At 33.5% G+C, this 25017-nt stretch overlaps 7 protein-coding genes across 7 annotated transcripts; 4 read left to right on the forward strand and 3 right to left on the reverse strand.

Moving 5' to 3' along the window:
- Nucleotides 1-2103: 2103 nt before the first annotated feature.
- Nucleotides 2104-5409, forward strand: LOC108733376 (extensin-2). Its single transcript, XM_018464506.1, has 3 exons — nt 2104-2206; nt 4254-4593; nt 4870-5409. Exons 1-3 carry the CDS (start codon nt 2195-2197, stop codon nt 5328-5330), a joined length of 813 nt encoding a protein of 270 aa, XP_018320008.1. The 5' UTR covers nt 2104-2194; the 3' UTR covers nt 5331-5409.
- A 4117-nt stretch (nt 5410-9526) lies between these two features.
- LOC108733450 (formin-like protein 14) lies at nt 9527-12660 on the forward strand. Its single transcript, XM_018464627.1, has 3 exons — nt 9527-9680; nt 10946-11115; nt 11172-12660. Exons 1-3 carry the CDS (start codon nt 9663-9665, stop codon nt 12004-12006), a joined length of 1023 nt encoding a protein of 340 aa, XP_018320129.1. The 5' UTR covers nt 9527-9662; the 3' UTR covers nt 12007-12660.
- Nucleotides 12661-13363: 703 nt separating this feature from the next.
- Nucleotides 13364-15098, reverse strand: LOC108733429 (multivesicular body subunit 12B). Its single transcript, XM_018464599.2, has 6 exons — nt 14905-15098; nt 14715-14825; nt 14467-14614; nt 14077-14302; nt 13619-13958; nt 13364-13565 (listed from the first exon to the last, which is right to left on the reverse strand). Exons 2-6 carry the CDS (start codon nt 14796-14798, stop codon nt 13473-13475), a joined length of 891 nt encoding a protein of 296 aa, XP_018320101.1. The 5' UTR covers nt 14799-14825; nt 14905-15098; the 3' UTR covers nt 13364-13472.
- A 434-nt stretch (nt 15099-15532) lies between these two features.
- LOC112903914 (ribonuclease H2 subunit A-like) lies at nt 15533-16880 on the forward strand. The gene is made up of 3 exons (XM_025973539.1): nt 15533-15828; nt 15886-16398; nt 16548-16880. The coding sequence occupies exons 1-3, from the start codon at nt 15660-15662 to the stop codon at nt 16820-16822; spliced, it is 957 nt and encodes a 318-aa protein (XP_025829324.1). The 5' UTR covers nt 15533-15659; the 3' UTR covers nt 16823-16880.
- A 745-nt stretch (nt 16881-17625) lies between these two features.
- Nucleotides 17626-20505, reverse strand: LOC108733432 (protein ROP). Its single transcript, XM_025973540.1, has 10 exons — nt 20478-20505; nt 19916-20068; nt 19705-19857; nt 19528-19631; nt 19162-19310; nt 18885-19100; nt 18502-18814; nt 18206-18451; nt 17959-18149; nt 17626-17889 (listed from the first exon to the last, which is right to left on the reverse strand). Exons 1-10 carry the CDS (start codon nt 20503-20505, stop codon nt 17673-17675), a joined length of 1770 nt encoding a protein of 589 aa, XP_025829325.1. The 3' UTR covers nt 17626-17672.
- A 409-nt stretch (nt 20506-20914) lies between these two features.
- On the forward strand, nt 20915-22718 carry LOC112903915 (60S ribosomal protein L5-like). The gene is made up of 4 exons (XM_025973543.1): nt 20915-21036; nt 21263-21687; nt 21957-22233; nt 22478-22718. Exons 1-4 carry the CDS (start codon nt 21034-21036, stop codon nt 22670-22672), a joined length of 900 nt encoding a protein of 299 aa, XP_025829328.1. The 5' UTR covers nt 20915-21033; the 3' UTR covers nt 22673-22718.
- Nucleotides 22719-22981: 263 nt separating this feature from the next.
- On the reverse strand, nt 22982-25008 carry LOC108733427 (mitochondrial mRNA pseudouridine synthase Trub2). The gene is made up of 5 exons (XM_025973542.1): nt 24660-25008; nt 23794-23985; nt 23515-23731; nt 23318-23454; nt 22982-23251 (listed from the first exon to the last, which is right to left on the reverse strand). The coding sequence occupies exons 1-5, from the start codon at nt 24778-24780 to the stop codon at nt 23004-23006; spliced, it is 915 nt and encodes a 304-aa protein (XP_025829327.1). The 5' UTR covers nt 24781-25008; the 3' UTR covers nt 22982-23003.
- Nucleotides 25009-25017: the final 9 nt, after the last annotated feature.

Consider the following 25017-nt stretch of genomic DNA (forward strand, 5'->3'; position numbering starts at 1 on the left):
TCTTTGTTGCGACAGATCCCATATTTTCAGAACGAGTTATAGGCGAGCAATATGTGAATACCTCTTACAAATATGTCACCATACCAAATGCAGAAGTTATTTTTAATAGTTTCTGTACCTGGACAAAGAAAAATACAACCCTTAAGGTCTTTTTTTATCATTCATGCCATAGGTAACGTATTTTTTTTAGTACGAGTCCAAAACGAGCAGTATCAAATTCAACTAGGATAATATTGCAAAAATCATCAGTCTATGACTTCTACGTCCGAAAAAGAAACAACCGGAACGTTATTTCTGTTTTTGTTGTTGGAGGTGGGGAGTCATAAACGAGTAATAAATGAGTATCTGACAGAAATATGGCACAGGTCGTATAAATAATTGATTTGAGGAGTTATATATCAATAATAATTATTACTCATACGTAATCATCAACATAATGTCAAGTTTTAAATGAGTATCACGTCCGTTAATGAGACAGTTTTGAATAAAATTATGGCATGATTTACTAAACTGAAATCACCCGGAAGATTCGATTGTTATCACGTAAAATATTTATGCCTGTATGTATGTATTGTAGCACCTTAAATGAAAGTAACACCACTGCCCTGCATACAAACTAACATTAAACGAAATTTGGCTGATTTCTAATTTAAGATGAAACGTGATGACCCGGTCTTCAAGGAGTGGACAATTTAAACTGCTTTTTACCTGACATTTAACAATTGATTACAACGAAATTTCATGCAATTGTTTGACATATAAACCAGTTGCATACAAAACCAAGAGAAATAAATTTTTGTCATTATTACAGTTACTTATTTGATTGTAATTTCCAAAGATCTGAAGTTTCCTTTAACATATTTCAGAATGGTTTTAGATTAAAGTTTTTCTTAGAGGTAAAAACAACTGTCTGTCACTTAACCGTTTGACGACATTAAATCAAATCAAATATGTTATACAAACAGCTTACAAAACACATTCTTTTTCTTAGGGCTTGTCTCTTTTAGCAGCAAAGGTATTTGTGTAGATTATTTTCGTATATAAAAAGTAGTAGTCATTGTTGTGTCGGAAAAACAATGAGGAAAATTAGATATTTTGTTTCAATGACATTGGCAAAAATACAAATCCAAATTAGATTTCGTATCTGATTAATGTGCAGGGTGGGATTTGTTTAAAAAAAATAACACACAAAAATTCCAAAAATACAATCTCGGGGAATTCTTAGACCTGAACTACTAATTCGACAAATTTTTGGAATGCCACAAGCGAATGTCTTATTAAAAAGTACAAACTTTGAAGAAATGCATAGTTATTTGTTAAACCTTGATACAGTGAGTCAGTTCGTCACAAATTTTATATAAATGAACTGGTTACTAGAAGTTCTGTTCACATGCACTAGCGGAATGTTTTGTATGACTTAAAAGCCAACAAATTAAATTGTGGTATTTTAAAAATTTATTGACTACATTACCTAATACTTAGTGGTAAATTAAATCCAAATTTGATTTTTTTGATTACACATATTTTCCTATAAAATATTTTATATATTGTTATAAAAAAGGAAAGATTAATNTTATTACGCACACTAAATTAAATTAATTATTCTTAATTTTCCTATTATTAATCACTCATTTATAGATTTCGAGAACAAAAAAAGACTTAAAAAATGACCCAAAAATGTAGATTATTACAATTTACGTAATTTTTCTCAATGTAATTTTTCAATTTTATATTTTCAGGGCATGATCCTTATCATATTAATTTCTTCGATAGTTGAAACTGAAATTACGTTTCGGGCAATTTCTTCACCCAACCCCCTGTTTAAGGAGAATTTTTTTACAAAGACGTGAATCGTCTATAGATTATTTAAATGACTAATACAAATACCTGACATTACTTTGGTCTTATTATAACTTAAACAGAGACACCTCTAAAGTAAAAAGAAACAGTATTTTCTAGATCAAAACACAGAATAAGATTTCCCGTTAGTGTAACACGTATCTGTGTGTATTATACGTATCATATCGTATAATGGTACGAATAATATAAAGGCGCAAAAATATTCTTCGGATCGACCTTGTATATAGACACATACATAGTTGTGTCCTATGTGGGGAAGCGAAAGCTATAAAAGCTTTCAACAAATCTTAACCACACCGTTTACCATACAAGCACGCGAAACATAGTGGGTGCCATGAAGTTATACGTAAGTAATTCATTTGTTTATTTTTTATGGTTATTATGGTCAATTAATTCATTATTTAACTAACTATTTCCTGTAAAAAAATTAAATTACATTGCGGAAGGGGTTGTTGGAGATGGCGTTTGAAGTAAAACATTATTTTATCATTTATCAAGTGGGTGCCTCAAAGAGATAACAAAGGGAGAGGGGGTTGGAGTTGAATGCGTTTAGATTTGTAAAACTTAAGAATGAAAAGTATTGTTCTTCAAAACATTTTTGATAAAATTTTGTTTAGTTTTCTGTGATGTTTAGAATATAAAAAGAACTGCTTCCTATTACTGTAACACTTTTTGAAATTCTTGACAATTTTGACATTGAGGTAATGTGAACAAAATAATATCCAATGTCATTATTCATATTAACAACTTTCTCTCACAATATTAGTAAAAGGCATATTTTAAATTACGCAATCTACGCGTTCATTTAATTAGTTCTAATCACACATTTTGTGAATTAATTAATTATTAATTAAGTATAATTCCTTCGAGTGTATAAAATTTATTTTATCTAAATCTAAAACGGTGTATAAAATTCTATAAATTTATTTAGTCGTTCAACTGTTAGGCCAAAAACAATGAAAGTAAAAGTAGAAGGCCTTGTTCAATGTTACGGGCCGAGTTATTTGGTGTAACGCGTTTTGATCTAAATCCGTTTCATTACGCTATTTATTGTATAATAAATAATATACGTAAAAAGGTTAAACGGCATTATTTTTGAGTAAATTTGCACAGCACTGTAGGGATATGTAGTCACTCATGCTTGCAAATTTATTCTTCTAAGAACGAAGTGGTCTGAACTACAATATCAAGGTTTTGTATGAATGTTAACAACTAAATAACCGTTGCGTTGGTAATGTAGGCTTTTGAACTGAAAAGCGAAAGGTTGAAAACAATACTCTAATAACTATCTATTTATTATGGTTCTTTTGAATATATGCTACAATGTGTGGTATAACAGATTTTGTTCTATTATCTAATACTAGCTTTTCCCCGCGGCTTCGCTCCCAGAAATTAATATTCTTTCTCCATAAAACCTTTTAGCTCCCAATTCACCCTTACAACGTTTTAATTTTGTGTAATGTCGCCATCTTTCAAATACAAACGTAGCAACAACATTTCATCCTTAAGGGTTGATTTTTAAAAATTGCCAAAACACGTATTTGCTTAATTTCAGCAATGAGCATCCTTCGAGTAAATCCGAGTACAAATAAAATGTAGCCCATGGAAACGTTGCAACCTCTTTTCATTTGATTAATAATATCAAACAGCATATATACCAAGTTTCAAGTAAATTCAACCATAAATAAAGTATGTCCCAAACAAAAATTGCAACACCTTTCCCTTTTTTAAATTGTCGAGATAGATCTTTCAGAAATTAAATGAGAGACCATTAAAACAAAGTTTCAAGTAAATCTGATCACAAATAATATATGTTCCATTTAAACATTGCAACTCCTCTTCACCACTCATCCCCCCCAACAGAGATTGAATTTTTTAATCAATTTCAAGTAAATCGAACCAAAAACAAACATGCAATCTTAACAAATGAAAGGCTAGACTGATGTTTTGACTGATAAATTTTTTGTTTTGCTGTCAATTTCGTTTTGTCATTCCATGTCAGTTGCGTTTACATATACCACATTTTTCTCGTGGAAAGTGATAAAAAGTATCCTATGTCCTTCTCCCGGTTGTAAGATACCTCCCCATCAATTTTCAGCCAAATCGGTTCAGCCGTTCTTGAGTTATAAGTGAAGTAACTAACACGACTTTCTTTTATATATATAGATATTGTTGATTAAGTCTAAATTCTTAACAATTGAAGTTGTCTTAGCCTAAAAAGAGTTCTATTATCTTTCAGTAAGAAATAACTGACATTACAATATTACGACTTTATGCCATAATTGGTTTTGTTAAGGATTGTTAAATGTGTTAACACAATTACTGTAGAGTATAAAATAATTATTTTACCCAATTCTTATGGATTCTTCTTCTATAACAAATTGCTCCTTCAGGTGACCCTATTAGTAGCTGTGGCTGCTATTGCTCCGTCATGGAGTAGAGTGGTGCAACAACAGGACTATACCACCCCTACGCCCATCTTGAAACAGATCAATCGACACAACGAGGATGGATCGTACAGTTATGGGTACGAAGGGGCAGATGGGACGTACAAGATCGAAACCAAGTACCCCAACGGGGAAGTATATGGTAAATACGGATACGTCGATGACCAAGGGAAAGTAAGGGAGGTGGAGTATGGAGCCACCAGAAGGGGATTTGAACCAGCCGGTAGCGAAATCAGCGTTCCGCCACCTACTTTGGAACAAAACCCAAAAGCGGCAAAACCATTAGGTAAAATACATTTAAAACAGATTTGTACCAAAAAATATGAAAAAAATATCGGTGAAACGTGATAAACTAGATAAATATCGGTAAAGTTTCATAATTTTTAATTTTATTTTTGACAATTGATTCAGTTGTTTTTATTCTGATTGGTGTTTAGTTAGAGAGATTGTAAAGATGAAGTTATAGTTGCAGTCGAAATACCTTTCTAAGTGGTGTCGATGAATGATACTCTTTAGGTTTAATCTAATCTGGCATCTCCTAAATTTAACTAATTTTTTGAAGCACCTAATGAGGAAGACGATGGTCAATATCGCGAAGATCCAAGTGTATACTACAAAGATGACAAATACAATCGCGATCCCCCAAGACAATACAACGATCAAAGGTACGACACGTGGAACCAACAACCAGCATGGAAACAGCCAAGTCGCCTGGACGATTTCGACAATTTCATCTTCAACAATCCTACCACAACCCCTAGACCATACTATCCCCCTCCACCACCACCACCACAACCACCACAAAGATCTTACAACCCCCAACCTGCTTACAATCCTCCTCCTCGACCTGCTTATAACCCACCACCCCCACCACCTGCATACAACCCCCCACCGGTACCATATAATCCACCTCAACCGGCCTATAATCCCAATTACAACAACTACAACAATTATTACGCACAAAACCCCTACGTGCCGAACATCGACTACTATACTGGCTCTTACACGGTCAACTACAGGTAGAGGGTGGTTTTTCGTAATAGTTGATAGTCTTTTGTTGTAAATATATGTATGTACTTAAATAAATAGTTAAGAACTTTCACATGTGAAGACTGATCAGGGGGAAGCTGTTTCAATTTTTGATCGATACAATTTTCTTTATTCTTTTATCGCTTCTGACCTGATGGGTCAATTTACTGATAGATTGTAGAATTGAATTTACTGATGGTAAGTCGATGCAAACTGTTGTTCTTTTGTTACCTTGTTAAGTGTTAGTATTTATTGACTAGTCTATTGAAGAAATTTTTGGCCAATAAAAAAATTGGTTTCTTCAATTACAGATTTGTAATATGAATTGTACCTACACAAAATCAATAAAATGATAGATATAAAATAAATATCTTCTTTTATATAATAAAAGAAAAATTCAGGATAACAAGGCCGAGTTATTTGGTGTAACGCGTTTTGATCTAAATCCGTTTCATTACGCTATTTATTGTATAATAAATAATATACGTAAAAAGGTTAAACGGCATTATTTTTGAGTAAATTTGCACAGCACTGTAGGGATATGTAGTCACTCATGCTTGCAAATTTATTCTTCTAAGAACGAAGTGGTCTGAACTACAATATCAAGGTTTTGTATGAATGTTAACAACTAAATAACCGTTGCGTTGGTAATGTAGGCTTTTGAACTGAAAAGCGAAAGGTTGAAAACAATACTCTAATAACTATCTATTTATTATGGTTCTTTTGAATATATGCTACAATGTGTGGTATAACAGATTTTGTTCTATTATCTAATACTAGCTTTTCCCCGCGGCTTCGCTCCCAGAAATTAATATTCTTTCTCCATAAAACCTTTTAGCTCCCAATTCACCCTTACAACGTTTTAATTTTGTGTAATGTCGCCATCTTTCAAATACAAACGTAGCAACAACATTTCATCCTTAAGGGTTGATTTTTAAAAATTGCCAAAACACGTATTTNAGCAATAATGGTGCTCCAATTCATAAACTCCCACAACAATATTTCTCTTCGATCAAGCTACTATCTTAACCCCAATTTTCAATCTCGTAAAAGAACTTCACCTGAGTGGAAAGTGAATCAGTTGTGCAACTCGAAACTATTCCATAATAAAATATAAGATCATTAGAAGTATTAGCGCTCCTGATGACGAGATTGGGTGGAGTAGGTCGCTTGGTAAGGCCTTGAAATCGCCGATAGGTACCAATGGGAAATATAATAATATTATACCAACAAAGGTATGCGGACGCCTCTGGCTACCGGCAGCGATTTGCTCGGACAGTTTATCGTAAGATTCATTGATCGATGTTAAATCAGTTTGAAATACCGATAGGACTATAAATAACCTACGTTAGAAGTGGCAGAATGGGTTGCATAAATACACAAAATATATCGATCTATAATATCGTACCAAAATCGAAGCCAGAGCTGTAGTAAAAAAAAAAAGAGTTCATTTAATGAACCAGCTCTGACATCTCGCGGTTAAGCACTAAATTACAAAAAAGAGTTTTTGACTGAAAAGTTATGCTTCATAAAGCTTGACGCCAAATGATGAGATGTCGGTTATCAAATGAACTGTTTTTGTTCAAATTCTGACTTTGATTTTCTACGAATAACATCCCTTTTTTGTACCCGGAAAATTTGAAGTGCAAAATAATCTAACAAAGCTTTCATTAAAAATTAAATTTAGAAATAATGAAAAATTTTCATATAAATACCTTTGTTGGTAAAATAATGATATATTTAGACTTATTCATTATTCATCAAAACAGAAAAATGTGAAAATCAAAGATCTACAATAGCTAACATTCACTGGTCTAATTAAAACTGATATTTTACCTTATTTCCCATATTTAATGAAAATTGTTCAAACTACATAATCAACAATCAACTCTGCATAGTCAGTATGTAATTAATACATGGCCTAATTAATTAATCGCTGAAAAAAGCGAAAATACTTTAATGGATTTTTGCGGTGAGTCAAAAAGAAGTAAGAAGTTTTGCACAGAAAATTTTTAAATTTATAATATACTATTTTAATTATTTTTTAATTGTCGTAGTTAGTTACACATTACTAATTTGGAATTTTTAGATACATATAACTGAAAAAAATGTTAATGAAATAAGGAAAGTAGGTAGGTATATTTTTCTGTTTATCGAGGTAGTTACCAACGAAATATTGATTACCTTACTTAAATTATTTGACTGGTAAAAGCAGACTAATAAATTATGGGTTTACAATTAGCAAAATGAATTAAATAGAAAGTTATTTCCTTAAAAACCGAATTCTTGAGAATTTTAATGCATGTCAAGCAATAGAAATGCAAATGTTTTAGGCAATTTAAAACGAAATTTGAATACCTCAGAAATTTTTTGATACATGCTGTTTTCGATTGGATTTTTTACCATTTTTGATGAACACCCTGCACAATAAATTAAATTTAACCACTTGAAGCGATCTTGTATTCAAACAGGTAGCAAAGTTTTGTCTGATTTTTTTTTTTGTTAAAATTATAGTTTGACTACACTAAGCTTATTTGAAAACTTTTGGGGCCACCCTGACTTCACAATGAATATTTTTTTAAAGGTTTTTGCAAAAAATCTTGCGCAAACCCAAGCTGACGAACAAACCTTATTAAGGATGCATTTCAAGAATTGTAACAGTATGAGCTTTAAATTAAGTAGCACTTAAAATGCAGCATAATATCAAAATTACGCAATACATATATGTACATATATACACAGAGGTACAGAAACACAGGTCGGCTACGTGTTTTTTCTAACGGCGAAAGTGAATTTGTTTTCAAACGTTGTCTTAATTTTAAACTACATTTAACTCGCACCCGTCGTTACTCAACGAGAAACAGAAAATACGTTTTTAATCGTATTCGTAATGCTATTTACGTAATTTATTTGCATATGGGGGTAAATCGGAAAGAAAATTACGCTGTTTTAAATAAATCCATCTCTGTAACATATGTAAATAAATAGAAACATCTACAGAGTGTTTGTCATGTCCTAGTAATATAATCAATATCCATTAACAATTTCTTAATGTTTCACAAGTCTTGTTATTAATATTTCTCGTTCTCCACAATCCTAAGCGTGTTCAACCCCCTCCCGCGTCCGAATAAAATAACCAATTCCGTAATTGCTAGAAGAAATTGTGAGCACAATCTTCTCAATTACGGTCCTGCATAAAAGAATTTTTTTTATTAACTTCCCATTAGGAAGTTATTGTAATTGGGTCGAAAAGTGAAATCGGAATTTTCATTATATTTCCACGTTTTAACATATTAGTAGCATGCTAGCCAATTTTTTTGATGATGTGTGTATGTACGTACGTACGTACGTACGTACGTATGTACGTACGTACGTACGTACGTACGTACGTACGTACGTACGTACGTACGTACGTACGTACGTACGTACGTACGTACGTTCGTATGTCAGCATTTTTTTCGTTTTCGATATCTCAAGAACGGATTGAGATATCGCCCTCAACCAAAATTTTTTCGAAAGATATTATCATAATGAAGATCTGAAAGAAATTTGAACGAAATCGGTCAAGCCGTTTTTTTTTTATAAAAAAAAAAACGAATTAATTACAAACAATTTAATTAAAATACGTTCTAATCTAATCACAACAATGAAGTTACGGAATCAATAATAACGAAATATCATTATTCAAGACAGGGAATAACATATTATAATAACATATTATAATAAAAATTTGTTTATAACAAAATGAATTGTTATAAACAATCGATAAACAATAAAAAATAGTATTTACCAATTGACTGATGCAAGTACTCTATCAATTCGGTTTTCTCAGACGAAATACTGTTTCTTATGGGTTTATAAAATGACGAACTCTCAAACATTGTTTGTTATTTATTATTGTGCCGCGTTTTTTTCAAACTTTAGAAACGAATGTACTTTACAATAACTGTATTATCTAATGGGAAGTTAGTCGTATTAGCACCGACCAAAATGTGCTCAGACCAATTTTCGTTTCCTGATTTTTTTTGTCATGATTTTTCATCAACAATCGGTGGCACGCATGGTGTAAATTTATGTAAGTGTGTATTTGTTTGTTATAGGATCTTGTGGTGTGAGTGAAAGGTATTGTTATAAGTTTTAAGACAGACAGAAACCGAGGCATACAACTGAGCACCGCATTGGTCCGGCAGAGACCAGGAATCAATGCTTGGCTACCTTAGCTCCAGGACCTTGTAAGACCCCTTCCATAAAGTGACATTTAGACCTTATAAAAGATCCATCGTGACCCCCGCCTACCTCCAGTGCTGTGCCAATTGTTTCTGGACAATGATGTTGCTGAATTTTGTAAGTATTTTAATTATCTATAATTCACAAAACTTTTCCTTTTTTTTTTTGAAAAAGATTCAAATTCAAACCAAATGGGAGTGGTTGGTAGAAACTTATAGGAGTAACAGTTGATTTAATATATTTTTCTGCTTCCGAAAAACAAAATTAATTTTTTTGAAAAGTTTCAGAAGCAAATAAATTTTTTATATTGTTTGCATTAAAATTATTAAATTCAAATAAAAATTTAAATAGGAATGAATATTGTAGACGATATAATTTTTTTTTGTTTTGTTTGGTCAATTAGTATAGTAGTAGTAGTAGTAATAGTGGTATTAGTAATTAATTTGCGTAATTAAACTATTTTCGGGTACCATATGGAAACCGGCATTTATTGGTACCATAAAACCACATGAAGAAAGCAGTGCAATCTAATTTACATTGGGCATATTTATGTCGACCTTGGTGCAACCACGTCTGAATGTCAATTTTCTACTTACAATTACATATGTACCTTGCTTTTTTAAACAATACCTTTATACAAAAGGGCATTAATGTTAACACGGTACTTCTCGAAAATTGCTTTCGAAACGAAAACGTCTACTTAATTTAATTGTTTGTTTTCCCAAACAACTTTCCAAAAATATGTCTCAATAAAATCAGGAAGCCTTTAAACAATGTATAATAATTAATTTTACTCGAATTGCAAGGTAATCAAAAATAATTTAATTGCGTACGTTAAGTGAACATATACATTGTCGCATTTAACCAATAAATAATATAAATAGATACCTACATAGCAAAAAGAGACAAGGACAAGGGTTCTCAACTTAAGTTTCTTTTTTTGTCGGAAAGTGGTTTCACTGTCGCGTTTCTGGCCAAAGAACAAAATACTTTCGTAATTACGTAAAATTAGACCACCTTATACATTACATACTGCATGCATAAATACACATGTAAAATCGAAATAACATTTTATTAATCGTTAAGTACCCTACACTTAAATGTCAAATGGCCGATTTAAGTAGAAACACACCTTAATATTATGCAGAAATAAAATATACTTTTACGTTTCTTTAATGCGATTTCGCAGTCGAAATAAATCATTTAACTGATCTACTTTTATAAAATTTGTATCGAAAGACCTTCAAAAGATGCCCCGATTTGTCACCGAGTCGACCTTTGTAGATCATTAAAAATGAATTAATACTTTTGAATTTCTGAGGCCCCTCATTAAAACTCGATTACTACTTTTGTTAATTGATTATTTTTTATGAATTCTAAAGGTACTAGTGGCCAGCCTGCTGGTTGGAGCTTTAGGTCAAAGGGATTATCTGGATGAACCTCTGCGAGCACCACCACCAAGGAGACCAGCGCCAGCTAGAATAGACCCTGACTATTCCGGACCCGCGGCTCCTAGACCCACGCCTGTTCCTATTTTAAAACAAATCAACAGGTACTTGTCCTACCATTTGTTAGTACCTAATCAATTATTAATTTAATTACTTTTAGGCACAACGAAGATGGTTCGTACACCTACGGTTACGAAAGTGCCGATGGGTCGTTCAAAATTGAGACCAAACTACCAACAGGGGAAGTGAAGGGTAAATATGGTTTTATCGATGACGTAGGCAAAGTGAGGGTTGTGGAATACGGTGCGACCAAATATGGTTTTGAACCGTCCGGTGAAGGTATAACTGTAGCTCCGCCAACTTTGGTCGACGACACCACACACAAGGATGGTACCTTGAAAGCGGAATATGCCGACGATCTCTACGAACCTGCCGCACCAGCCCCTAAGAGCAAATACCAAAACTATCCTCAAAACTTCCCATCAAGAAATGTTGCGCCGCAATCATTCCAGCCGGCGCCACCAAGGCCAAAGCCACAGCAATATGCACCATTGCCACCCCCACCACCAGCCCCACAAAGAAATTTCGGGCCCGCGCCTCCTCGACCCAACATTCCAGGAGCATCTCTTGCCCTTGATTTTGGAGGACCCGCACGAGCATCTCCTGCACCCGCTAGACCTCAGGCACCTCGTCAATCATTCCAACCGGAAGCAGTCCCAATAGAAGAGGACAATTACGAGCAAGATCTTCCGGTACCACCAAGGCCAAAAGTCACATACGCACGACCAGCACCCCCACCACCAAGACCCCAACAGCCTTCCTTCCAGCCTGATTCCGACTTTGGACCACCACCACAGCGACCTGCGCACAGACCAGCAGCAGTTACAAGGCAAATAGGAAGCGGACCCGGAATTTTGGATCAGCTGGCCAAGGACTATGCACTTCCGGCCAACGGAGGAGCTCCCCTTCATGATATCAGCTTCGGTTACTACTAGTACTGGTGTTGTAAGTGGGGGAACAATTATGAAAATGTAGTAAATAATTTGCGTTACATGAGAGAAAGTCAACCTTGTGGTGCCCTTGATGTGAGTTGTTTCCATTGTCAGACTTTATATCACATATGTAGGTAAAGTTCTAAACTACCTTTTCGATGTATTCGCGTGATAAAATGAGTATTGGTAAAATCAAATTTTCTTTCGCTGAAAAAATTCTCCTATTCTTTTATTTCTTCATGGGGAAGTATTTTTATTTTTCTTCCGATTGAGCAACTCTCTTTCTTGCTTCTATCCAGTTTCATTACCACTTCTACTTCACTATTAGTTTCTTTTGATTAGGTGCTGATGCTTCTTTAAATTTGTTTTTATTGTATTTTATTTAACTGTTTGTCTTTCAATATGTTTAACTATCTTAAGAATTTCTGATGTATAATCGGGTCCGTGTACATGGGTAGTCATACTTATGGTATTTTTATTTATGTATTTTAATATTGTGTAATACCTTTCCCGTTCGCAGACTGTTACGTTTTATATGTAAGTACGTATAGCATTGATTGTATGCTGGCGTGTGCCCGTGTATTTTACTATTACATAGGCGTCAATATGTTGTAGAGCTGTTTTAATAAAGAAAAAAATTATAAAATACCTACTCGACGTCAGTGTGTCTTATTGGGTGTGGCACCACTATCTCAAGGCTGACCGATCAACTATCTTTTTCACAAAACATTAAACAAAAGAAATGCGTTAAGTAGTCCAGAGGTTAGAAAGCTATTTGGATACCAACGTTGGTAATTATTTATTACACCCACGTTCTCTTTTCGGTTAGGTACAATAGGTACCGGACGCAAGCAAAGAATTTCAAATATTTACATATTTACACGATACTTATACAGTTGTTTTATGTTTTATTCCTATTCTGTTACCATCAAATTATAAAAAAAGGGAAAACGGATCGTCTTCCCAAGGTAATTACGGCACAAGGGTGCCATTGGAATCTCTTTAGTCGCCTTTTACGACACGTCGAGACAACGGTGAGGCTATTCTAATCACCCGACCTCACACGGGTACCATTTTATAAGATCTTTTTTACATAAGCGAAATCACATACATATTATAACCTAAAAGTGCAGATTCTTTTTTACCCTTTTAGACTTAAGAGAACGACCAATATAAAATTTTTCCAACCAAAACTTTTAATGTGTTTTTATTATTACAAAGGAAACTAACAAAAAAAATGCAGTGTTTCTACACTAAAATTGTATTTATTGTAAATTCACTCATTCCGAATATCACGCTCAGTACAAATTCCTATACAATAATTTAAACTATGACAATGAAACTGAAACAATCGACAATATATAGGAAAAATGTATAATTAATGTTACCTATCAATACAAATTTGATAAAACTACAAAACTTATAATTATTTTGGCCTTAAACGTTTCAAAAAAGAAAAAATTTAAACGTTAAGTTGCAGCCTGTCTTTCCAAGCTAAAGTTATAGTTGTACTGTTTTTCCAATTGTTGTAAACTTTTCTCTGTAATAAAAGGTATCTGGGCCTAAAATAAACCCAGTTAGTTAACAGAACCAACAATTAGTCAAAAATATTTACCGCTTCTTTTCCGTATGAAGTCATAAACTTAGGATTTAAAACAAATGGAACTCCCGCCAGTTCTTGATGCATAGTATTGGTTAGTGTTTGATGAGAATTAATTGGGGGATAAGGTGCTGGTAATGGTGGTTGAGGAGCTGCTCTGGAAGGAACCGGAGGAATATATCCGGGCTTAAGAATTTCATAATCGTGATCGTCATCGAGATTCGGATAAACATCTGATGTTTTAGAATTGTCCGTGTTCCTCCTGTTTATGTCGTTCTTATTTGCTGGACTCGATGGATTTTGGTAATCCTGAACGTTGCCCATCTTATAACAAATAGTCACTCCGTTAATTTCCCTAAAAGGAATTAATAAATTACAAGTACGTAGAGTCACGTATTAAACAACGAAAGTATGCTATACTCAAGCGAGCGATATCTAGCGGAGAGTGGAAGAAATATTTCGCGGGGACTTACCCAGCTAGATCGAAACCCTCCGGTGCTTTTTTTAGACGACTACAAACTATTATATCGGTTACAGCAGAAGACGTACTATTTAATGATGCTAGTTTGTAACAAAGTTGCTTTTTACGCCAAGCTTTTTGATCGGTATCGACAGTTTTGTAGAGTAAACTATAACCTTCAGGTGGCGCTGCTTTTTCATTTATTATACTGACTTCCTGAACCACAAATCCAGGAATACCTATTTACAGCAATTTATAATAGATAGATAAGAGTGATTATTTACAGAAAACTGCAAATAGTGTAACAAATAGTTTAGATTTTAGGTTATGCATGAATTAGGACTACTTTATTTTTCTTTTGTATTTCAACCCAGCATCCCAAATAACAAAAGACAGATCATACCTTCGGTTTTTGAGAGGCACAAATATCTGGCAGTCTTATTTATTTTCAAAAATGATCCCTCTCTCCACAAGTCAGCGTCTTGGTCTGCGTCGTAAGTCTTTATGATAGGATAGAATCCTAGGGGGCACTTATCAGCACTATTGACAATCTAAATTTGGAATTTAAGAGTGATAATGACGTTCGTCAAACAACCCACTGTCAAAAATGTGTGTGGGTCCAAAATAAAAACAACAATCTCGTAATTTTACCTGAATTGCTGTCACAGGCCGGTCGTCAGGCAAAGCTGATGAAAGAGTATTCACAATTTTGTTCGATTGTGAATGTTGTAACATTATTTGTGATAATAGATGGTGTCTGAACTATAATACAAAACAAAAGTCACTGAACTGATCTATGAGTGTAATGTTAAAAATAGCCGACAAGTCTCTATTTACTTACTTCTAACGGTCATACTACTTTTCTACACTTTTGGAAATGAATTCCATGAAATAAACAGTCACTTTGTTTAAAACTTAACTACTTTAACCAGTTCTATCGCGATTTAAGTTTGCATAATGAATTAGGATGCGTTTAAACTCAGTCCTTTAAGTTCACAAATCAGTCTTTTCTATATGTATTAATATCTATTAAAATTTCATTAATTATGAGTCATGATTAGTTCTGGTTGTGACTATTGCCTCTGATCCTAGGATATTAACCATGTTGGAATTGAATTATTTCATTTTTGTTTGGAACCTACAGTGACATTTTAAAACTTTTAAGTTTTAAATTCCAAATAATCAAAGAAAAGTAGTTTCGACTCATTTATAGTCATACTAATAATTGCGAATCAGTCAATCAAATAGTTACCAACAGTAATCACAAATGCAATCATAGTCATTACTGATCAATTATTCCCAATATGGCCCAATCAGTAACAAATAGTAATAAAATGGTAACAAAACTTATTTAGCTTCTCGACATGTCATAGGATGGTCATAAGCATGAAAATATAGGCATAAGACATGTCAGAGAGATAGTACAATACTTAGTCCATAGATAATAGATCTACAAAGGGTAGACTTAGTCACATTCATGTTATTATTATCTTCACATACTTTGGCGCGAATTTACAATTTTGTAAAGAACAAAATGAAAGGAAGTTAACCTAACTTTGCTTTTCATACTCAAATCTGTTAAATATTTTCGAAACAATGAACGGAAATAACGATGATAACATAGAAACTATAGAATGTTTGAATGAATATTTATCAACACACAATAATTCTGAGCCATTTTCTTATTTTTCCAAAGTCCCCGACGACTGCAAAACGTATCCCTGTGTACTAGGAATCGATGAAGCTGGACGAGGCCCCGTCTTGGGTTAGAACAAAGCATGCCATTGTTTAACTATTTTTACATTTTAACTATTGACTGTAGGGCCAATGGTATATGGAACGGCATTTTGCTGTATCAACTCAATGCAAATCTTGGCGAATTTGGAATGTGACGATTCCAAAGCCTTAACCGAAGAAAAACGGGTAGAAATACTTTCCAACTTATTGAAACAACGTAATAAAGTAGGTTGGGGAGTGGAGGTAATATCCCCCACATTTATCTGTAACAGTATGTTAAGCAGAAGCAAGTATTCCCTCAATCGAGTATCCATGGACTCAGCAGTTGGTCTGATAAGAAAAGCTGTTGAAAATGGCGTTAATATTAACGCTGTATACGTGGATACAGTAGGACCCCCTGAAAAATACCAAGCATATTTGGAGAGCTTGTTTCCAAACTTCAAAATAACAGTTGCCAAAAAGGCTGATTCAACATATCCAATAGTATCAGCTGCCAGTATTTGTGCCAAAGTAACAAGAGACCAAGCTCTGAAGGTATGGAAATTTTCTGAAGATCTGGCTGAAGCTGCATCATCTTTTGGAAGTGGTTATCCTGGGGGTAAGTAAGAATTCAGTTTTATATCTGCAATTGGCAGTGCAAGATTCAGTGATCTTAAAATTTGGTATGGGGTAGGTCTAAAAGCTTCTCTTGTTTTAATTTTATGAAATAAAGAACAGTGACCATGTATTTTGGTTAATATTTTGCAGATCCGGTGACAAAAAAGTTCTTATTCGATTTCTGCGATCCAATCTTTGGATTCCCCCAATTAGTGAGATTTAGTTGGTCTACTGCCAGTACAGCATTAGAGGAATCTGCTTACCATGTTGAATGGGAAGCTATCGAAGAAGATGAAAAACAATCCAAGAAAAGCAGAACCCTGATGACCTCCTTTTTTAACATGACAAAGTCAGAAACTGATTCAAATGTTCAAAAACATAATTTTTTCAAACGCAGAAATTTATCGTCGACGTTAGAATTGTAATTATATTTATTTATATTGTACCTTCACGCGAATAATAAAATTCCTTATTTTTGCAGTACCTACAATATTTTATTTACTGATTAAATAGTTTTGCCTTACATATTCGAATGTAAACAAGAATTGCTTATTAATCAATCTACTTCTTGTATCATTATCATAATTATTAATATAACTTTACAGTTTTTTTACACAACAATGATGTGGCAGAAGTAAAACATGCTATTACTGAAATAGTCTTATCAATCAGCTTTTTAACGAAGTAACAATAATAAATAATTATTTCAAGTCGCACAAGCAACAAAAAATCGTCCTACTACATATTAAAGCCATCCTACGTAACTTTACAATCACATTTCCTTAAATGCTTTTTTTTGTTTACTGTAAGAGATAATACACATTTAGATTTAATAAAAGATAAAAATTCGCTTACTAACCCTATTTAATATTTATTATGAACGCACGGTAATTGTATTGTTAGTTATTTAATTAACAATTAACAGTAAGCTATATAGTATGTATTTACGTACCAGATACAGTAACTTCTTTCTTTTTAATGGAATAAATTACTTTGGTTTAGGAGGGTGGATTAATATTATAATGGGTGTATGTAGTTGGTGAAGAACGTTTTTTCTCCACATTTTAGGACTTCTATTGAAAGTTTAAAACCTTACAAAATCTAAATCACTTTGGTACCTAACTTTCAAAACATAAATTGCAGTGTCATTACAAATACTGTTAAGCTCTTTACCCATCATCTTCACCGTCATCATCATTATTTTTAATAACAGGATAAAACAAGGAAGAATGAGAAGACTGACTATATATTAAAAGAAACTTTTTTCATAGAGTTCTAGCCGCCTAGAGTGGCGAGTGCCTTAAGAAAACTCTCTGGTGTTAGGATGTGGGAAGAACCGATGATGACCTCCCAATTTTTAACCGCGTTTGTCACCTCGTAGGCACATCGGATTTCTGAAAAGCAAACCCCTCCCACAACGAAAACTATCAAACGTGGGACATTTTTTATCGTCTGCTGGCCCTTGTCTTTGTGCCAATGCCCATAGCGAGCACTGAAAAAGAAAAATTTGAAGACAATAACAATGTTAATGCAATATATTGTATGTATATTTGACGTGTACCTTGTTGGGGCATGATATCCTGTGGTTTGTGCTCGACTTACGTAAAAGGGGAAATGTTTCTGATCGAGTTTGTCGTCGATTGCATCCTCCATTACGTCCTTAATAACAGGTGTCCAACGTGACATCTGGTATGTTTGTTCAGTGATGCGCTCCTTTCTTGGAACTGTGTATTGCTTTTTTCTAATTCCACCCTAAATATGATTCTGTTACATTAACATTTCCCAAAATCAACAAATCTAATAATTACGTCTGAGATTACATTCACCCCCAAATACTGTAAGTTTGCGATTGTCTGCTTGTCCTTTATTTGCGCATGGGTGGCAAGTTTGGATAGGTTTTCGTCCGTGATACCATTTTTGGTCATTGCGTACAGTGCAATGATCCTCATTTTGTCATACTCGTTGGTTATCTTGGGATCCAGTAGTATTGGAACAATATTACGCATATGATCTTTAATTTTTTCTCCTTCGGCATCGGTGCCCATGGCCAAGTCCTACAGCAATTTCTTTAGTGGAAAATCATTTACCATTTACAAGGACTTACTTGTTCAACTTTACACAATTTATCCACATATCCTTGATATGCCTTCATACAGTCTTCTGCTAAGTGTAAATGAGTAGAATATTTAGAAAGTTCTTTCTGATATTGTGGCATTTTCTTTATCATTTGGGACAAATCCTTGATTGACTGTTTATCTGTTTGAGTCATGCGCTTGGAATCGGTGAACTTTTTCAAATTTTTGGTAACACTTTGAGAAACGACGGCGATGTGCTGATGACGCAATTCTACCCACAATTCGTCGTTTTCGTCAAGCAAAACTTCCTTCTTTTCAGCCGATCCCGCCGTAGCTTCATAGCTTTGTGAATAAAAAAATAAACACATAATTTTCATTTGCTTACCACAAATGTAAGTCAATTTTTTTTTACCGATATACGTCGTTTTCGATTGGTAATAAATCGTAAGCCATTGCCTGGAATGTTAATTCATGTAAGAGAGGCGATACACAATCGAACCCTCTGTCCAAAATTAAGAGTTGTGAACGAGCTTTTTCCGGTCCTTCACCCATTGTCGGTTCATCCGCTTTATAAGCGTCTAGTTTTTGTTGGATTAACTGTGCTAATTCTACATTTTTGTCCCAATCCCTACGTTGAAAAGTCATTGACACAATTTAATTATCTATGTTACGGGTAGAAACTTTCTTACGCTCTATAGCGCACTGAAGGGTATTCCCCGAGAGTAGCACAGAGGGTTGCAATCTGTTCGGCCATACGCTCCATATTGGCAGTTCTTGCAGCAGAAAATGAAGGATCATAAAAACACTGAAAGGTGTCGGCGCAATCTAATGAGAATACCTGAAATTTCACATACNTAAAGCAAACAGTATTTTAGTTCATTCAATTTTTTTAGAAACAGTTTATATCTAATTTAGATAACTGCGCAAATCTGGTAAGTCTATTACTAAAACACATCATTGCCACCACCAACCCCAAAACACAATTTTACGCCTCTGCGTTTTGAGTTAGTTTTAATTAGAAGAAGCTAAAAATGCAGTTATATTTTTTTTAATACCTGATCTTCTACTGGTACAAATGCAATATTAATTTCCTTTAGGGCTTTGATAAATTTCGCGACTCTAGCCTGGCTTAGTTGATAAAAAAGATCATCAGGGCATGCTGAGAAGAGGTTCATAACAGCATATTACATAATGAAATAATAAATAATTTTGGAAATATATTTCTTAATCACCTTCTGTAAAGAAAACATGTGCCGCTCTATACATTGGGCGAGGCCCTTCGAAATCGTTTATAAGAGAGTGAACAGATTTTTCACTTGGAGTTATCAAATACACTCCCTCCATTGTCTGCAAAGGTTCGCGTCTTTTATTGATATCTTCCACCACTGCAAAACGGTAATAAATATTTAAAAATAATTCTTCTAATGGAGAAATAAAACTAACAAGTAATGCCCTCAGCTGAAATGTCGTGCATTTTACAACATGCAGAGACCATTCGCATTGAAAGTTGGTCCACAACAAGAACTCTCCATTCGACGTGTTTGGAAGGTCCATTCTTTTTTGGACCTTTGTACTTAATGACTTCATTCATGATTTCTGAAAAAAATAGTTACTGTTTTTCGCATCAATATTGGGGAATCCCCTACTACAATTACAAACAGCGACACCTTTTATCAATTTACACCTATCAAAACCCTTCTTAATAAAAATGTAATCTATTGTTAGTTTTAATAATGTCGCTCTTTTTGAATTGTTTTTAATAAATTTACTAACTTGTTAATTATTATAAACAAAGAATTTATTTTAAAGTAGTCTACAAAGAAATAAAGCGAAAGTTGTGATTGCAGAATGTCTCAATTTTGTTACACCCTCCATGACTCATAACAGCTGAAAAATGTTTCATACATGAATAATACCCCCAAATAAAAAATAACATATTGGTATATTTTAATAAAAAAAACAGTGCTGTAATGTACGAATGAATGGCGTCAAAATGAACACTTACTTTGACCCACTTGTCCTTTAAGTGCCATTTTGTTAGGTGTTTCTTTACTTCAAAATGCCTGTTATTGTGAATTTCTTGACACGAGTGTGAAAATCAATTCCAAAACACTTCCCAAGTTGCACCGTAAAAAGATTTATACAAATATGCAATATAATGTCAAATTAAAACGTTTTGTTCTGTGGTGGCAAGTGGTAATGTCTGTCAAATTCGTCAAAATAATTGTTAAACCACCATTGATTTTCTACATAATTATCGGGGAGTTAAATTGTGTATGAACACCTTTTCATATCTGTTAATAGACACCACATATTCATTATTCTAATTTAAGAGATTTAGAAATAACAGAAGCTTGGCTTAACATCACCACTCGATGCCTTGAAGGTAAAAGCTCTAATCTATGGCACCCTAAGGTAATGTAACCAGTTCCGTTCATAAATAAGGATCCGTCTGAACTTGTCTATGGTCCGTCCTTAAACTCTATGGTTCTTAACCTCAATTGTGTTTGTGAGGGTCTGAATAATATTGTGATAGAAAAACAGGAGTATATCACTAAAATATGGTAAGCTATACTAAAAAATACAGTTGCTAAAAAATTTATAATAAAAAAAGCTGAACATCTAGCGTTCTATTTAAAAATTTAATTTGGCAATTAAAGTGATGATGGCAGATATTTTTTAAAAACGGCATCTGTTCCAGCAATTACAGCTTAAAATAAAGCTTTTCACCCCAAAATTGAAGAGTTAATATTTGTATAATGTACTAACGCTATTCATTTTGTGTTTTAGGGGTTTGTGAAGGTGGTAAAAAACAAACAGTACTTTAAACGGTACCAAGTTAAATTTAAGAGGCGCCGCGAAGGTAAAACCGACTATTATGCCCGAAAACGTCTTATCACTCAAGACAAAAATAAATACAACACCCCAAAATATCGCTTCATCGTTCGTTTATCAAATAAGGACATTACATGTCAAGTTGCATATTCCCGAATAGAAGGTGACAAGATTCTGTGTGCTGCTTATTCCCACGAGTTACCTCGCTATGGCGTTAAAGTGGGACTCACGAATTATGCTGCTGCATACTGTACGGGTTTGTTATTGGCACGAAGATTATTGAAGCAGTTGGAACTTGACAAGATATATGAAGGTACTACAGATGTAAATGGCGATGAATACAATGTAGAAGATGTGGATAATGGCCCAGGAGCTTTTAGGTAAATTATTGTCTGTTAGGTTTTCAGTTACTATTGCCAGAAAAAAACTACTTCCTTAATGATGAAGTAAGCACATGCGCGTCATCTGACTAGCATTATTTTTGGGTAAAGTGTTGTGGTTTTACATGTTTTATGTATGTCACATCATTTCATCCAATTACTTGTTTTAGATATGATTGAAGTGCAATTCTGAATATTTTTTTTTTTTCAATTTTAACCAAAGGTAATTTGTGCATTAATGTATTAATAATTTTTTCTATTGTTTAAAGGTGCTACTTGGACGTTGGTTTGCATAGGACTACAACAGGAGCTCGTATTTTCGGAGCCATGAAGGGTGCCGTTGATGGAGGGCTCAACATTCCTCACTCTGTAAACCGTTTCCCTGGTTTTGACAATGAAGGTAAATCTTTAAAAGCTGATGTTCACAGAAGTCACATTTTTGGACAGCATGTTGCTGAATACATGAAATCACTCGAAGAAGAAGACCCTGAGGCGTTTAAACGTCAGTTTAGCCAATACATCAAGCTTGGTATAGCTGCCAATCAGGTATGTTTCTATACATATTGATTTATTAATCTGTAATTGCTCTAAGAACGTCCAACTTAATTACTTGAGCAATGCCATTATTCTCAAGTGTCGCAGTTGGACAAAATTATCAATGAAGTTGCTCCCTGTATTTTACCAGAAATTTTATGGTGATTTACTACAGGGTGACTTGAACATGATTTATTTAATTTTGCCTACTTAAAATGTCTTGTTATGAATTTGTTTTTTTTTTTGTTGCATTTAGATTGAGAACATTTATAAAAACGCTCATGCTGCCATCAGGGCTGATCCTTCACCACAACAGAAGGAACCTAAAGCTCCACCAGCGAAGAAGAAGAGGTGGAACCGCGAGAAGCTGTCATTGGCAGAACGCAAGAACCGCATTGCCCAGAAGAAGGCTTCGTTCTTGAAAAAATTAGAGGCGCAGGCTGAACCATAACCTGTTCTGACGTTTAAATAAAATAATAAACATCTTTAACATATTACCTGAAGTTTTTTATTACATTATTTAGCTTTTGGAATCCCAAAAGATTAATAATTATAACTGTGCCTTTCGTAAACAAAATCAAATCAATGATAATGATTACAAAAAGGATGTTCGTCATGATGGAGGTAAGCAACAGTGATCTAGTCTTCAGTAAATTAATGAAATTAAATAGTTCTCAAGTAGAATAATATTTAATGTCCATAGTTTGGCAATTTATCATATTGACGGTTCCCTTTTTTATATTAAAGAATATTTTCCAAAGAAAAACGCATAATAAATAGATTTATTGTAAAATGGGACTATTCTGTCGTAACATATCCTCATGTAAGAGCAACTTTTTGTTCATTTCTTCCATGTTGGTGTAAATATTTTCAAGGGTCCAGTGTTTTCTAAGAAGAGCATCGTCTATAGTGAAATGACCATGTCGTATACACTGTATTTCAGAGCAGTAGGCAGTTGAATGAAGTTGTACCCCTATATCGTGTATCAGCGTCTTGAGATACATTTCGTATTCGTTTATGCATTGCACCTCTACAAAATAGACGTTTATAAATTTTTAATTGTTAAAGTTCATTTTACAAGAAGAATGTTTTACACCTATTGTAAATTGGGGTGACTGAAAATTCACACATTTAATCCCATATAAAACGGGAATTTTAGATGAGGCAGGTCTAATTAAACCTCTAATTGCCAGTTCATAAGCAGCTTGCGATTGATTATCTACTCCACAAAGTCTAAAATAAACAAATGTATTGGATCATAATAAATTACTAAATAAGAACATTATTACTCACTCAAACATTTTCTTTTGATGAGCTGCCTGCATGGAAGTCAGTAACTTTTCGATATGACTAAGTTTAATAAATCTAAAAGTCGATCTTTCAACAACTTTTCCGTCTTTGAAATAGGTATCAGTTGCTTCACCCAAAATACCCCTAACTTTGTAAGTTCGTGCTAATCTGTTTTCCCTAATTATTTTAGCGGCTTTTGTACCGTCATTTATTCCTAATACTGCAATGTTTTCTTATTAGAAATTACTGTAACGAGGAATTCATATTTTATTATTATTTTACATAAAACACCACTGGTGTTAGGTCCTAAATAAGACGACCATGAGCATGAAACATCTCCAAACTGATATCTCGGCCCCACAACTAATACATCGTCTGCTAAATTAACTTTTTTTACAATATTTAATTCTTTAGTTGTGTCCCCCTCTATTTGAATATATTCTCCTGGAGGCCTTACTTCTAACTTATCTAATCCTATAATCCAACAGAAGCAATTATTTTTGTGAGAAGTTCAATGAAATCAAAATTAATTAAAGTTGATAATTTTTTTGATAGTTATGAAAATAATGAGAGTAGTTATTATTTAATTTAGTTAATCGATTTTTATTCCATATTTATGTTAGTTAAATTTTATATATCGCCGTTGACTGATATTTGTTACTAACTTAAGCATTTCAAACTTAAATTATTCATAATAATAATACGTTATATTGTTATTAGAATATGTTATTTTTAAATGCTACAATTACAACATGCTGCTATGTATTTCCAATGGCTTTTTTTAATTTTTTTATTAATTTAGGATAGTGCCTACTTCATTTTTTATATAAATATTTTGAAATGAAGGGCACGAAAATATTTTCCAAATGGAAGTTATGTCAATTATTTATGTAACTATTATTAAGGAAATGCTGATACCATCGTTGTATCTGATTAATCTTTTAAATAAATATTAAATCCTAATTAAGAGGCTTTCAAGTTTCCCGCCAGATAATTCAGCGATCGTGCGTCGAGTTGCACAATAATAATTTTGACGAGTATCAAAATAGTTTTGAGTGAAGAACACAAGGCGAGAAAAATATTTCTTTTTGAATTTTATAAAAACATATTTTTTAAGGTATGTAAGGAAATAATTTTTATTTAGTTACCTGAACAAACGGCATTAATAATGCTTTTCCTAATTTGATTACATTTTATACCAGCCGGTTTATAAACGCAAATTACCCCTCTTAAATTATTCCATATTTCTTTTGCGTTTGCTGCTAACATAATTGTTTCTTCATAAGTATCACTTTTTAATTGTAATTTGTTGTAAAACGGTTTTTATGCTTTATTTATAAGGTTATAGTTCATCTTCAGACACTTGACAGCATCCGTTCTGTTTATACAGGTGCTGACAGTTGTAAATTTAAATTTGTTTAAATTATTAGATTTATCAGATATCTGATTACTTATTGGGCTTATGTAAAGTATTTATCTTCCATGCAGCTGGTTAAAGTTATATTA

Source organism: Agrilus planipennis, unplaced genomic scaffold (genome assembly GCF_000699045.2).
Source record: "Agrilus planipennis isolate EAB-ADULT unplaced genomic scaffold, Apla_2.0 scaffold49, whole genome shotgun sequence".
In the NCBI taxonomy this organism is placed as follows: domain Eukaryota; kingdom Metazoa; phylum Arthropoda; class Insecta; order Coleoptera; family Buprestidae; genus Agrilus; species Agrilus planipennis.